The following is a 16,656-nucleotide window of genomic DNA, read 5'->3' as shown; positions in this document are numbered from 1 at the left end:
CCTTGACTCAGCATCTCAAGTCTTGGAAGATCTCCACTGTGGGCAAGTCTTAGTTGCCTGCAAAGCTTACGGTTGCCTAATAGATTTGATCCATACCTGCTTTGAGCATGAAAGGACAATGGGTTTCTTTCCTGCTATTAGTGTTAATTAGCTGAGAAATGCTACAGTGGAAGTGTTATCACAAAATACTGGGGTTGTGAATGGCCACTTAGGATATACCCACACTTAACGTTTCTCTTTTCTCTTTTCTTTCCAGGCACAGTGCACGCTTTAAAACTGCATGTCCAATCAACCTTTCCCCACAAAAATCTGCTCTTTAAAGCTCAACTGGAACAGACGTCAATCCGTGGAAACCCCAAATTGACGTTTGCACCTATTAAGCACTAAAGAGTGGCTTTTTGCAGGGAAAGCTCCAGGGCAAAAGGAACCCCTTCAAAATGCTCAGACACAGAGCTTTTAAGTGTGGACTTGTGCCTGGAAAGTGTGGGGCAAAAGGTAAGTGTGGATAACCCTTAATTTGGAGTGTCACAGACTCTACCTTTTACAGTTCATTGCCACTTGACCTGACTTTTTACATTTCCCCCCTTTCCTCTGAATTCATAGCTGTAACACTCATGGCATCTGATGAACTGCAGTCTAGTCTGTGAATGGTGAAGCCATAATACAGTATATACCCGCCAGTTTTTAGGGTCCTTCATCGGTTTTTTCACAACCAACTAACATGGTTACTCCTCCGGAAGCAGTGAATTTATAGCGACTCTGAAAGCTGATTCCTACATCATTCCTGCCATGTCAAAACTCCTGGAAACGGTTCAAGGTGGTGGCAGCAGGAGCTCCATGGTACTCTTCAACGTTACAGCTGCTACATAGAGTAGACCCCATTAAGGAGTATTCCTAGCAGGTTGTGTGTGACAGGTGTAGGATCAGCTTAATGGAAAGGGGGGCCGGAAGGGAAATTTGTATCAGCACTAAGAATTACCCAGATAGTCTCCTGGGCAACAAAGAGGCACTGCAATCACCCGGACAACAGTCTCCAGTAGAAGCGGCAATTTGGGGATCCCTGGAAACTCACCTCAATCTCTACATAGTCGTGGAGCTTCTTGCAGGTGGCGGCAAAGGTTTCCGTTGTGCCAAATTCAAAATACCAAAGTTTATTCTTCATTCTGACAGAGAGAACAAAGAGAGGGGGGCATTACAGAAGGAGAGATCCCCTCCATCATCTCCTTTTCCGAACATACTGTTCCTCTCCAGCAGTCACTGAGCACCATATCTACTGCAAATGTCTGCATGCAGAGAACTACCACACTGTCACTGGAAACAGCTAGAAAAGAACATCTTCTGCCTCCCAGAAAATTAGGGCCATTGTGCGATTGAATTCTCAGCTGGCATCATAATCTTTTGTGCAGGGTGGTCTGGTGAAATGCAGGAGAAGGGAAGAGATCCAAGACAAAATTCACAGGGGCATTTTTAAACCATTACACAGAGGGAGTACCAAGGCTCTGCAGAAATAAAAACTTGGAGTGCTTATCCAGGCTTACTCCAAAATATCTGTGTTTGGACAATAAATTTGCAAATCCTAGTTGAAAGATTGGGACCAGTGAGATCTCTCTGTACTGTAATCCACCCAGAATAGGTGGCAGGGGGGATCACCTTGCTGTAGAGGGACAGCCATGCTGCTGTTGGGCTCCTGTAAGCATAGAGGAGGTGACGAAGGAGGTGAAGCATAGAGGAGGTGTCCATATTCCTCAAAGAATAAAACAAAATGAATGCAAACAATGCATTTCTCTGTTTTTCATGAAGGGTGTGCGGGGGAGGGGATTTCTAGAGGAGAGTAAGCTTGGTGATGTGATAATTGCCACTTAAAAAGTGGGGGAGGTAGATGATCACATGTGACCTGGACTGGTGTATGTAGTGGGAAGAATGTCAGCCTCTAAAGTATTTTGTGTTTGTGTGTGTTTGTGCAAAATGGCCTTGGTGAAAGGGAAGGTATTGCTTATCATCCTCCACAGGCATTCTCTGACTGCCTTCTCCAGAGCAACCACAACAGGAGTGCTACCAGAAATAAGAGTCAGATTTTCCCAGATTATACAAATGTAGCACATCGTGAAGCTGAGGCTCCAGTACTTTGGCCACCTCATGAGAAGAGAAGACTCCTTGGAAAAGACCCTGATGTTGGGAAAGATAGAGGGCACAAGGAGAAGGGGACGGCAGAGGACGAGATGGTTGGACGGTGTTTTCGAAGCTACAAACATGAGTCTGACCAAACTGTGGGAGGCAGTGGAAGACAGAAGTGCCTGGCGTGCTCTGGTCCATGGGGTCACGAAGAGTCGGACACGACTAAACGATTAAACAACAACAACAAGCACATCTCATGTTGGGGGAAAAGGCATTATTTCTGAAACAGAAGCATCATGAAACATCAAGGAATGCCATCCAGACTGCATGCAGTAAAATGGTAAAAACTGCATGCTTTTCACGCTAAACACTGATCATCCCAAGGAAGATGGCAACTCTCTGGAAAACTACCAAGGGTCACCCACTCAAAGCTGGTTGGAGCTGGGTGCCAGGCTGGAAACATGAGAAATACCACAAAGACAGCTTTCCATGTGACACCTTGCTATGTTTACGAAAAACTTGAGCTTTTATGCACATGACTTAAAACACTGCAAATGTATCAGGAGCAACAATAATGGGTCAGTATCAGCAGCTTCCTTTCATTGTGTGCACACGCAAGAGACTCAGGGAAAACAGCTCCTTAGTTCCTTGGCTGTTGTCTATGATGGTGGAATACAGTAATTTGAGGTTCCTGTGAGGGTCATACAAAGCTTTGTCCTGGAACCCAATGCAAGTCTTGCACCACAACCATGGAATGGTGGCATAGTCCATCTCCTTTGTGGGGTAATTAAGACAGCAGGTGCAATAACAGCAGGCAGTACATACCTTCTTAAGAGCTCAAGGTTAAGCTCATACTTAACATTATTACTTTTATAGGCTCATACACACTTAGCTTTGCTCTGCATCTCTAGGCAAAGATCTGGGCTCTCCAGGTCTAACACAAATTTCCCCTGGAAAAGCTTTGGGACACACACACAAAACCATGCTCAGACATAGACCTAGAAATCACAGACCTTTGCTTAGAAAGCAAGGAGCAAAGATAAGTGTGGATGAATCCAAAAGTCATCAACAAGGCTTCATGTTGATATTTTATTTTATTTTAAGAAGTATAAGCAAAAAAGGGAAATTTTCAAAAGAGAATCTCAATTGTTTGAAAATCATAAAGCCAATTAAAATTCTGAAAATTTTGCCTAATTTCAGATTTGCGCAAAATGTTTGCAAGGAGGTCTCGGCAAGAGGGCTAAAGCCATGGAACAAATGTGCACTTTTGGACTCTCTACCATTCACTTCTTCATAATAAGACTTGGCCCAGTTAGCTTGATGATCGCTGCGGCTCTCCACTGTGAAAGATCCAAAATTTCAAGTCAAACTGGAAAAAGAAAATTGTCCTGCACTAGCCTTTTGATTGAGCTAAGAGCCTTTGGGGACAGAGATCAGGCTTACCTGATTTCTTGTGCTAATAAAACTGTGTGGGAACTTCGCTGAACAATTTGGTCCTGGAGAAAGGGATTGAAATCACAAACGCTAAATGCAATAACAACCAGAAGCACAGTGCCTCTGAGTCCTTGCTGGATAATCATGGTTCTCATGCACAGAATGCGAGAACAATCAATGCTGCCATGTTTAGAACAGCTAGCTGATTAAACAGGAGTCAGCAGAACAAAGCGAATGTGAGAGAAGAGAAGAGAAGTGTCTTTGAGGAAGGGATAGGGGAGTGACTACATTTTTTTTGTTTTTGTAACAACACCTGGCTACAGAATTGAGCAGGACTCCAAACCCTTGCTTCAGCAGCACCAGCTATTTGGCAACGGAGAAAGCAATGGAATCTTCTTGGAAGTTTCTAAGCGTTGCCTCAACACTGCAAAATAAGGCACCTGCTCAAGGATAGGGAACTTGCTGCACTTCAGATGTTGCTGAATCACAACTCCCATCATCCCTCATCATTGGCTACGCTGGCCAGGATTGATGGGCACTGCAGTCCAACAACATTGCAGGGTGGGCAGAAGTTCCCTGCCGCTACTTTAAGTGTAAAATATCCTTAGATAACTCAATGAATACACTCAGACTCAACCTGAAACAGCTGCAATTTTGGGACACAGAGCAAACATTTGTGTACGCTTTATATGTTTAGCTGAAATTAGTTCCTGCCCCAATAATAGGGATAATGCATTGGGGATTGGGCCCAGCGAACTGATTGGGATGTGTACAGTGTCCTTTGTATTTGTTGCTTTGTTGCTGCTTTTATTTGATATATGTCCCCTTGAGCATTTTTAAATAAAAAGCAATCTTTTTTTAAAACAACAACAACACCAAACTCCAAGTCAACCAAATAAAATAACTACGTGAAAAGAAATTGGGATATTATATTATTTTCAGTCACTTCAGTGGTATTTGCTTAGGAGGAATTTCTGAGTGATTGTGCCAGTTTTCTCACAAATAGGTCTGAGAGGTTCAGGGGCTCTGAGTTGAACAACCAACCTAGGACCCACCCTCCCCCTAGATTCTCCAAATGAGGACTACAGTGAAGCCATAGTCTCACTGGCAAATAAGAGCAGAACAGCAAAATGTAAGGAGGTGTGGGGTGGATGAGAAACCCGCCCACGTTCAGTCGAGAAAGAAAAGGCAGAGAAGACAGGTTGATTTACTAAATGCAAACACACATGTCAGGCAGTATTTATTTTCACCCTGCTACGCGCCTCATCCTGACATTGTTAGAGTTGTCGTCAGAGGTTCAAAAATTGCACGGTTAATTTTTTGAAGAGGCAATTATGCATGTCTGAATAAAATTTGCATAATTTTGAACTGCATCTTGTTAAAAACAACTTTGCAGATTTTATACTTTTTCATCCCCATTTTTTTTTTTAAATTTTTGCAGGGGAGGAAGTGCTCAGGAGAGACTAGGGGGAAAAGCCTAAAAGCAGTAAGTGGAAGGAGGGTGTGGCCTGATGAAGCACTCACTAAGAGCTGTGCTGAGTGATGGCTTCCTAGTCCCCGATTCCTGGGAGCTGTGCCCAGTCTCAGAGGAACCGACCAAAACGTTTTCAGGTATTTCTCCACAATCATGCGACATGTCTCAGAAATGTGCTCTGTTCACAGAACAGCTGACATTTTCAGGATCGAGTTTCAGACATTCAGTGCTTGAGACTATATCCTGCATCTTGCAAGGCAGACAACCTTGCAGATTCTTAGTTTATCAGAGGCTTTAGTTTATGAGAGGCTTTAGTTTATCAAGTGCTACATGCAGGGGGGTTGCTAAGTACAGACCTATGACACAGATTTCCATTAAGTTTGCATATGCTAATGCCTATATGACTCTGGGCAGTTAAGATGCTGCGTGTCTGCACCAGCACTGCATTTTGCAGGGTTCTCAGCCACCTTTAAGTCAATTTAGGGGGAGGTTTTTTAAAAAGTGGAGGGGAAGTAGCAGACGATCTGGGCTTCACTGCAAAACGCCCATGGCTTGAGCCCTTAACAATGCCCTTGGCTACATATGGAAAGGGCTATTATAGAAAAGCAAAGTGTGTCAGTATAAGAGTGTGTGATCAGCTTGGTACAAGTTGCCTCTGACCCTTGACCACTGCTCTTCAGATTATCAGCAAGATGTGGAGCAGGACAATGAATGTTATTTCCTGCTTACACTCCCGATAGCCCTTATCGCCAGCTGTCTTCACCCAAAGACAACAGACTTCAGCTGCAAGCCGGTCTCTTGGGAACCCAGGGGTTTAACCGTTGTCAAAGCTAAGGTGGACGTGGAGTAATCATACAGTTCTGGTCCTTTGCTATTCCTAGACTGAAGCAGGGAGATCCTAGTGTAAAGGAGGGACTTTCAGATCTGAGATTAGAGTTGAAGAACCTGTGGCCCTCCAGATGTTGAGTCCACAGTGTCCTCTCTCTAATTCTGTGAAGGGCAACCCATAAGCACATCCACTCCCCCGCCCCCACTCCAGATTAGGTTTGAAAGCAACCACGCTTTCAAAGCTGTTTACACCTGCAAAAGTATTGGGGTGGTCACACGGCTTCAGTTTGCAGCAGTGCATATCCCATAATTTCCCACTGAAATCCCATAACTTTTTTTTTTACTGCAAAATTTCTGGTTTGTTGTTTCATTTCTGCTAAACTCTGAACAACTATGTGGTAATATTTGGGAAGCATCGCACAACAAACTAAAGTAGAACATTGCACTATAAAGACAGGGGGTTGCCATATGTCCGGACCTGGCTGGTATTCAGCCCTCCTTGCTTAAAAACGCATGGGGTTTTCTTTTAGATTTTGCAAAAAAAGCTAAACAACTTTTGTGTCCAGATTTACTTTTTGAAATAAAGTAATATGGCATTTGAAATATGGCAACCCTATAAAGAACACGTTGCAAAATACATACAGTACAGAATAAAACTCTAGTCTGGAGGGCCCCCCAAGGAATGTTGAGGAAGCTTATTTCCACACAGGAGGGGGCTTAATGTTGCAAATGAGCCATTCAGATATTCAGGTCATTTATAACTACTACTAGTAGTAGTAGTAGTTGTTGTTTTTAAGCAGATTGGATTTCCACTCCAGATTAAATCACTGGGCTGGAGGGTACTGGCTGGCATTTTTATGCCAATGACATTATGAGGACTTGGTCAAAACACTGGCTGCATGAACAGCATCCCTCCTACAATAAACATATTGTGTTATAATCAGTAGTGACCATGCTGTTTAAGACTGGGCTGTGGAGCTGGGTTCCATCTACGTCCAGTGCTTGGGACTGAAGGATTTTTTAAAAAAAAAAACCAAGAGGGGGAAGAGAATCAGAAGTTAGGGGTTAACAGCAGACAATCTAGAGAATGAGTTTGTTATTATTTTTTTACTGCTGGGGTACCTGTATGTGTTAGGGTTCTCAGGCAACTTTTTGCCTCACATTGCAGAATACCTTAAAGGGCCCTGGGTTTTATGCAGCTTGTCTTTGGAGGAGAGCGATTTGCTGCTCTGCCTTAGGCAGCAAAATGGTGTGGGCTAAAAGGAGAGTCCCCTTCATCCCAATATGCTTTGCATTGTCACTCTCACCCCAGTGCCTGAGGACTTCCTCTCTCTTTTTAATTGCATGTCTGATGGCACCTCTCTAGCCTAAGATGACTCCAGTGCAGTCCTAAGACCATGGTAACCTAATAGAGATTGTTTACAGGAAGTGTGTTCATGTCCGAGCTTCATCCCCTGTACCAAAATTCTCACTCAGTCCCCAGAAATTTTTCAAAGGTTTAAGGACTGCTGTAATGCTGTAAAGACAGAAACAGCAGCTGTTCCACTCCCGGCCACCTGTAGGTGTAAAAACATCTCCAGAACTAAATAAGGCAGCTCAGAGGTATGGTGCATCTCACTAGGTTCCTTGCTAAATACTCCTCTTCGCATTGTGTGGTGCCCTGCCCCTTCCTAAAAAACAAAACAAACACACGTTCTTGCCTTTCGGATTTTTTATTTAATTTAACCAAATTTATATACCGTTGGATTGTAGTAAAACCTCTAAGCAGTTTAGAAAAGAGTTGTCTGCTTGGAGCTTTCTTGAAGAGAGAAGGCTTGGGTTTGAATTCATGTGAGAAAGTAAATGGAACAATTGTCAGAATGTGTTTGCATAGCACAAACAGGCGGTTTTTTTTTTTGCTATTTTAGGCTGGAGAAAACATCCAGAAAACTATTGTCTGACTTGAAAGGGGTTTATAAAGGCTTCTGTACATTACCAGCCTGCCCTAACCTGGCATCCTCCATATGGCTTGGACTACAACTCCCATTAACCTTAGCCATGTATACAGCCATTTCTATTCTTCCACTGCCACATCTGGTGAGGATTTGCAGTTTTTTTTAAAAAAAATTAATAAATACAAAAATGTCAAAACCTGTTAACCAGAGGCAAAAATGGACGAGTCAACAAAACCGGCAGCAATTCCTCTTTCAAACTGTGTTGGCTCTGGAGGAACCACCCTCTCCCATTGTCTGCTTTCAAACTTCAAGAAGCCATTTAAGGTTTAGCCTAAATATTTTGTCAAGATTGGAGTAACTACTAGGTCTGCTCACAATTTCATTTGGAAGCGGTGCACAAGATGGGTTCGGCAAGTGTCAGGGTATTCACACACATCTCGCCACAAGCGTTTGAAAGTCAAGCAGACCTTCCTTTATGCATTTTCTCTTCAATGTCCAAAGCTTGCTTCTGTCAGACGCAGGACTCTGGATGAAGTAGACTACTAGTGAAATTACAGAAGGTTACTGGGGCAATTACTACTAGTGCATTACAGAAGGTTCTGGGGCATGGTCTAGGGCAGGGGTGAAAAATCTTTTTTGGCCTGGTGGCTGTATTACCTCTGTGGATAGCTGTGGGGAGTTGCATTCTAGGCAGTGGATGGGGTGATCAGACCCCAAACCAGTCAGGGCCAGATGTGTGCACAATCACACACCCTTAACACACAAACACTGAGACTCTTAAAAGGCTCTAGAATATTGAGTCAGAACATGATGGAGAGCATTGACTGGGACTTTTGAGCCTCCTGTTTTCTCTCATGAACTGAGAGTGCATCCATACACACTTAGCTGAAGATTGCAGGAACAGATTAGTTGCAGTGGACAAGCAAACTTTTAAGGAAGTCTATCCACACATGGAGGATAGATAAAGCTGCCTTATACTGAGCCAGATCATCCACCAGGTGGTCCATTTAGTCCAGTTTTCCTTACTCCAATTGGGCAGGGGGTCCCTTTCTCAAAGCTATTACCTGGGACCTTCTACAAGCAAAGTATATGTTCAGCAGATGAGCTATGTTTTCTCTGTGAGGAATTTTTGAAAAACCTGCAAAGAACCCCAGGATTTCCAGGAACACTGTTTGAAAACTATGAGATACCCTCAGTCTGTTTTTATACCTAATGCCCCATCCTTCCTCAGAGCTGCTCTGTAAGTTCCCAGATCACTGCTGGGCCAAAGCTGTGTAGACAGTTGGTTAGAAATGCATGTCCACAGGTCCTTGAGAGGAAATCCATGGTTAACCAAAATAAACCACTAATAAGAGGTGGGAAGGCATAGCAAACTAAATGGCAAGTAGAGATGTTGATTGGGTTGCTCTCCATGGAGGATGGCTTCACAAGAGGATCAGGAAACTGGATGAAGACCAAGTATTTTTGGATGGGAGGGAAGAAAGAGAGAGAAGTAACAGCATGGGCCAAGAAACACTCAGGTGCATAAGCACTTAGCTGGCATTTCAGGCTATGATTCTGGTACCTGTTCTTAAGTTTCCTAGAAGCAGTGTGCATATGCCAAACATGCCAAAGCAAAAATGTAACATTTTGCCATTAGTATTAATGGGAAATGGACCCATCTGCAAGGAGTCTAATGACACAGCCATGCTTTTGGCAGGGATGTGTGCAGTAATGAAAAAAAAAAAAACCATCTTAAAGGAAAACTAACACTCAGAAGAAATAATGTTGTCTATATTAAATCATTTTTAAAAGGTTGTTGAATATGGATTTCTGCAGAAAGCAGAACTTCCAGTTATAGACTGCAGTTGAGGGAAAGGAGGAGAGTTGAAAGCAGTGCTTTTTTTCAGCCAGAGCTCAGCTCCAGCACCTTTCAGGTGGGCGCCATTGCCATTCTAAGAGAACAAGGGGAAAGTTCATGGTGAGCTTTGGCACCTCTTTTTCTAGAAAAATAGCAGTGGCTGAAAGGTAAATATTCTGTGAAGGAGGTCTGATTGTTAAACCACTCTGGGAACTGTAGTTCTGCGAGGTTTTCTAACAACTCTCAGCACCCTTAACAAACTACAGCTCCTAGCATTTTTGGGGGGAAGCCATGGTTGTTTAAAGTAGTATCACAGTGCTTTAAATGTATGGTGTAAATGTGGCCCAAGTCTTTGACTATGTGATGGCCTGTCTGATAGCACCTGAAGCCCAGATCCTTCAACTGTTTCTCATATCCATCAACTTTCCCCATATTACTTTGTTCATAGGTTCACTTGGAAAACCCTGTGACTGAATTAATGCATGCTATGGGTTTCAACCTTAACCCACAAGGAACTATATGAGATGTACACAGACCAGAAATGTAACGGACTTGACATTATTTATGTTATTATGCGTGAGATAGCTTTACAATTTCCCTATTTATTCTTCATCATCTAAGTGTGCGTTCATGCAGTCACTCCACATATAGGCAGCTGCTTCTTTCTCTAGTTTGGACAGCACCGTGTAAGTTGTAGCAAGCACATCATGGCATTGCTCAGCTCATCAGGAAGGTTTCTGAGCACATGCACCAACCTGATGTTTGCGCAGGTACCAAATGATTCAACCTGGCTACCATCTGAACATATACAGTTGAGCTAAACATCAGTGAAGGGGGGCAGAGCAGTTGTGTGAACTGTTAGGAGAAAAGGGGATACATTAAAGCATTACATCATTCTTAGGTTTCTTATTCCATATTAGCGATTTTATCCCTGGGGTACATTTTAGAGGATAAGAGAGATTTTCACTTTAGAAGAAAGCTTGGAGTGTGGTTGGAGGTGTGTTAAAGTTCTAAGGAATTTATGAACACAAGAATGCTTGGAGTAATTCTCTGAATGTCTCGTGCATAGGCCATTAGTGACAAGTTTCCCATTTTTGTGAACTGCAAGCCAGGACCATTTTTTTATGAACTGCAAGTGAAATGTGAGCTAGTTCTAACCTGATGTTGTGCCTTGCCTTGATAGCCTGTTCCTGCTGGCCCTGGAATTTCTATGTAATTATGAAGTGTGAATGAATAACACTGGGTTTACAGCCAAGCTCTAGCAGCTTTCTATGCAGAAATTAAAGTATAAAGACCTGCAAATAGTAATAGTTGCAAATCCTACAATGGTATAGGCCACATTGCCTCAGGACTGCATGCCATGAGGCTGACGTAATTACGGTAACTGCTGTACAGAGGGAAATGAGTTTCTTCAGTTACAGTTTCAGGTAAAAAACAAAACAAAAAGCAAACCACCAAGTTACAGTTGAGTTAAAGATAAAGAGAAGGGCTCAAACAGAGATGGCCAGGTAATACAGATTTATATATGAATCCTCAAATAATATTTGCATTGTGCTAGATGGCCATTATTTGGACATTCCTTCTCAGTGAGTGGCTCTGTTCCTGAGGGAGTGGAGAGACAGAAATGCTAATACATGTTTCTTTTACAGAGATGAGTGAAGTAGATTATTTACCTTTGCCTTGCTAAAATACCTTTTGACTGATACCTGGCTTACTTATGGGCTGATATGAACAAAAAAAGAGGAAAGATTTATCTGCTGCAGGGGTTGGACTGGATACTCCTCAGGATCCCTTCCAACTCTGCTTCTATGAGGACCATCCCTTAGCCATCATACTCGACACCAGTGAAGGCCAACTGGTGGCTCATGGGCTGGATCCCACCTCAGGAACATATTACTAGACACCCAGCTACCCTACCAAATATTAATCAGCATGTGGTTTTGTACTGGTAAAAGGTTTGTTCATGGTTTCATTGTACTGTGACATACATGTATATGTATATATATATATTAAAAAACAAACATATATAATGAGCACATGTTGGCCTCCCATATTTAAGTACCAATGAGAAGCACAGGAAAAGTCATGCCTCCTACAAGGAACCATCAGTATCCCTTGCTTTATGCATATGTGGAAGCCTTTACTGGCTGCACTTCATCTTTGCCTGTTGCAGAAATTGGTGAGAGAACAATGTGGGCAAACTTCAGCTTATGTGTGGGTTGACTTTAACAGCTGCACCCCACAGAAATTGCTATTTCCATGCTGGGCAAAGCATCACCTGTTGATTCCTTCCTCCCATTCAGCTGTTAAAATCATGGAGGTGTCCCTAAGTAGGATGGCTACCCTAGGCTTACAGGGGTCAGATACTGTCATACAGATATTCCTGGGGAAATGTTTGGCCGGTGTGCCAGGTTCTTTAGCCACCCAGCAGGTGAACAGAACCCAGAGCCAGGTGGTGGCTTCCTACCAAGATGTGTTGCATCCCATTACACCATAACACCAACTCAGACAAACACAGAGCAGAAGTACCACCCATCCTCTCCCCAGCTCAGGAAAATCCCAAGCAATACACAATAGCTGAATACCACCTTAGGCTTACTCAGAATAGACCCACTAAGTTAGATCCATTAATTTCAGAGGGCCTACTCCTAAGTAAACCATAGTTGAAGATCATCCAATGTAAACAAATGGCATTATTCCATCATAAAGTTACTGAACACCGCCTTCTTCAGCACTACAATGACAGTGGAGAAGGGGAAAGAAGATATTTACCTGCTATTAAACTTTTCCGGATGTTTTTCCCTCATCATGTGGAATCTGTGTGCAATGGATGCGTCCTATAAAGAGAGATTGGGGGAGGGGGGCAATTAGTCAATGAGGCCTTCCAGATACTGAAGACAGTCTCATCAGAGTTCTGATTGAGGCGTCCCACGAAACTGCACAATGAGCACTTTCCACCCATAAATTGTCCTTTCAGTTTTTGTGGCCAACAGACCTTATACAGTGGTACCTCTAGTTACGAACTTAACTTGTTCCGGAGGTCCGTTCTTAACCTGAAACTGTTCTTAACTAGAGGCATGCTTTCCTAATGGGGCCTCTTGCTGCCGCTGCGCAGCCGGCATACAATTTCCGTTCTCATCCTGGGGCAAAGTTCTCAACTCGAGGTAACTCTTCCAGGTTAGCAGTGTTTGTAACCTGAAGCGTATGTAACCTGAGGCGTTTGTAACTCAAGGTACCACTGTAACTGATTTTAAAGTTAATTTTCCCCATGTGTATTTTAAAGTTATAAAACAGGAACACTATGGGAAATACAACATTTCTCTATTTCAGAGCACTCAGAGGTCATGCTGAGCTTCTAGGGCTTCCCAAAGCACCTCCTAAAGTTATTCGTGACAGAGTTAAAAAGTAAAGGTAAAGGGACATCTGGTTAATTCAACATTATGAATCCTTGTGTACTCTTGCCACTTTTCCCATGCTTCGGAGAGCTGTTTCAGAGGACCTGTTTATTGGACATGCATTCTGATTTGCTTGCACAAGACTTGTGACTAGTCTTTATTGAGAATTTCTTCTGAATTGTTTGCTTGGAGCTTATGTGACAATGAGCAATCATTCTACTTTGTTTGTGTGGTGTTTATGCATCATTCATTCATTCATCCCACACTTTTTAGTGTATTTTCCCTGTCACTTTCCTAACTGCCAAAATTAATAGAATCATAGAATCCCTTAAAAAAGAAAAATAGTGGATTTGTTGCATCAGGGTCACAGAGTGCTTTGATACACTTTAATTGCACAAAAGTAAATTTCCAGTATGTACTTGAATCTTCCCTGCAAAATATTGACTGTATGGAGGCAACCCCAGCTTGAGTTTTTAAGATGCAGGCAAAGAATTGTAGCAGACCCTTAGAACGACAGCTTTTGAAAGGACAAGAATCCATTTTGTCTAGGCATATTATTCACTGTAATCTCCTTTGTACCCTTAGAATATTAACATAATCATTTTTAAAAGATCATCAGAAGCCCTGATCAGCATAATAAATCAACAGAGAATGCATCAAAACAGGCCTCTATGGAATGACTTGGCTTAAGCCTTCTTTAGTTAGCAGAAAACTTGTTATCCCACTTATCTATCATGGTTGTCCGCTGTATTTGAGCAGACATAAACCTCAAGTAGTTTTTGAATGGCCACATAATGCACACATACATAAACAGAGGTCACAAATAGTAACACAAGGGCCCCTCTTGCAGTCTCTCTGGGTTCAGATAGCCCAAGGAATGTGCTTTACTCCATCCAGGGATTAGCAGGCTGTTCATCATCCACATCTCAGTGAATGGGGTGCAGAGGTGTCACTAGTCTCAGGGACTTTGCAAGCCTATGGCCTGATCTATTTGTAATCCAAAACTTCCTGTTAGTGATATAGCTGCTGGCCCACATTTCTCACAGCCCAAAAATAAAGGGGGCAAAGATGGGAAGCAGCATGTGGCAGCTTGGACTCAGAGGTGAAATGGCTTGTCATTGTCAGTGGTAGTATTTAAAGGCACCTTGTCAGCAATGAGATTTCATAGCACCAAAGCCCTCCAATTTACTTTCATTGACCTGCTAGCACCCTGCAGTTGATTATAATGCACAATGGTTCTATGGAAATCGTGCCACAAGTTACACAAAAGTAACTTTCCTTAAAGATCTGCAAAGTGTTAAGAAAATGTAAAATTATTTAATGCAATATTAAGTATGGGCTATGGAATCTAAAAGGTCAGCACTTCAGTTATAGTCATTTTTAAGACATACTGGCCACGTCTGTAACACATTTATGACAATCAATCAATCACTTATAAATGGAACCTCAATATAACATGAGACTGTTTTTAAACAAATGCTTCAGTGCTTTTTTTTTAATCAGCTGTTTCTCCCACCATGTCAGAACTCTAAAACGAGTCAGCTGTTGTGGGGAGCTTCTTAGCAACCCTACAACACAGGTAAAGTGATATCTTTTATTGGATCAACTTCAATCAGGGGAGGAGCATGCAATCCATTATGTTATACAGAATTCTTAACTGGGCAGAATAGAAATTCATGTAGTTAAATATCAGGTACAGAAAGGAAAAGGCTGCTAATGTTATAGCAAGAAATCAGATTCAATAGTGCAGATATGCTCATGCTAATGCAATTAGTGAGGAACAACTTATAAAGGAAGCAATAGTTAAGTGGGCCATGATATCAGGCATAATATTGAAATTGATGAGTGGGAAAAATTATGGAACCAAACAATGAACTTCTCGGCATGTTACCAAGTAAGAGAAAATGTGCAAATACTGCAACGCAGATGGTATTTGACAACGGTCAAACTGGCCAAAATGTACGAAAAAGATTCAAAACTCTGTTGGGAATGTCTAGAGGCTGAGGGTACTTTTATTCACCTTTGATGGAAATGCAACAGGGCAAAGGAATTTGGGGGAATGGTGTATAACAAGCTATTTTATTTTATTTTTAATTCACATTTCTCAAGAAACCGGAAGCATTCCTTCTTGGCATAATTGGGAATGAGTTACCAAAAAAAGCCAATAACTTATTCCTATATGCAACAACAAAGATCCCAGGGAAAGAACAGTGGTTAAATAAGCTAGTCAGGCTCACAGACCAATCTTGGCCCACCAAGGAGTCCAATTTTGACCATGGTGCCATTTTCTCAAAATCCCACCCAACTGTCAATCATCTGATGTTACTTGTGACATCAACTGATGAGTGGGGTTCAAGGGACTTCTGCTGTGCAGGTGATCCTTCCACAGGGAACCCTTTTCTCTCCCCATCATGTGATCAGGAGGGGAGAAAAAGCCGCCTTTTGAAAACATCACCTGCAAACAGGACACCCTTTGCAAATAGCTGATGCTTCCAAAAGGCACATTTTTTGCTTCCCATTCCATCAAGTAAGTGATGGGAAAGGGAGGATCGGCATAGGACAAAGAGCCATTGTTTTGCACAAGCTGATCTTCCTAGGCAGCTCTGAAGTCAAGAACCTCAGAATGGGAGCCCAATTATATTTCAGGATTCACAAGTCAGGATTCACAGTTCCCTGTAGCTGAATCCTATTTTCACACAGGAATTCAGCCTTCCTGTATCCAGCTCTGTTCCTGACCACACTACCCACAAGATTGGGTCATGTGAGCCTTTGAAAGATCAGCTGACCAAACTGGCTAAGTCCCATGACACTCCTGTAGGTCAACTACCCATATTCTTGCATCACAGACTTCAGGATAAAGACTAACTGCTTTTTCTCTTCTCATAAAGAAGACTGTCTTAACTAATAATAATAATTATTGATGCAGAAGTGAGTCTTCTTAGATCACAAGTTTGCAATAAATTCTTATTGAGATTTACGAGTCATCACAGTCCCCACAATCTCCATTCTCAAGTACAAAACATAATTTTCAGTCTCAAATATGAGCTTTTTACAGCATGCCCATAAGACAAGAAAACTGCACTCCAACTTATAGCTGTGAGTTGGCTGAAGGTGTTGCTTGTGGTATGCATATATCTCACTGCTGTTGCTTTAGTTAGCAGGTTTTTTTGGGATGTGGGGGACTTCTAAAACATGTGGAAGCCATTTGCCCCTAGGTGACAATGGGACAGAATAGTATGTACACCATGGACAACGATGCTGCCATTGTATCACCTCCAAAGCCTATTGTCCATCTCCAGTCTGACACACAAAGTTATGTAGGGCTTCTGATACTACAGGGGAAATAGGGAGGGAGATCATGGGAACGAGAGCTGTATAGACAGTGCTTACCACTCCTATGGAGAAGTAGTTGTTGATGATACTGTAAGGGACAGGGTCCCCATTCTCCTCTTTGTCAATAGGGATGACATCAATTTGCCATCGGTCCAGCATTACCTCTGCACTGTGTTCAATGTCCTTCAGGACCTTCATTAAGTTGCCACCTTCATAACCTTGAGAGTGGAAAAAGGGATGGCATATGGTAAGGAACAGAATGTCAGCGGTGGAATAGGCCAAGCATTAATGGGGCAAACAGTT

General features: G+C 42.4%; 1 protein-coding gene across 1 annotated transcript in view; it reads right to left on the bottom strand.

The window, feature by feature from the left end:
* DGKG (diacylglycerol kinase gamma) overlaps nucleotides 1-16,656 on the bottom strand; it is a 114,803-nt gene that overhangs the window by 21,405 nt on the left and 76,742 nt on the right. The window contains 3 exon segments of the mRNA XM_081192583.1: nucleotides 1,073-1,163; nucleotides 12,398-12,462; nucleotides 16,411-16,571. Of these exon segments, the coding sequence (XP_081048709.1) occupies nucleotides 1,073-1,163; nucleotides 12,398-12,462; nucleotides 16,411-16,571 (317 nt within the window).

Source organism: Podarcis bocagei, assembly GCF_964188305.1.
Source record: "Podarcis bocagei genome assembly, chromosome: 4".
Lineage (NCBI taxonomy): Eukaryota > Metazoa > Chordata > Lepidosauria > Squamata > Lacertidae > Podarcis > Podarcis bocagei.
The sequence above is the reverse complement of the archived record's forward strand: the minus strand, read 5'-3'. Positions and strand labels throughout refer to the sequence as shown.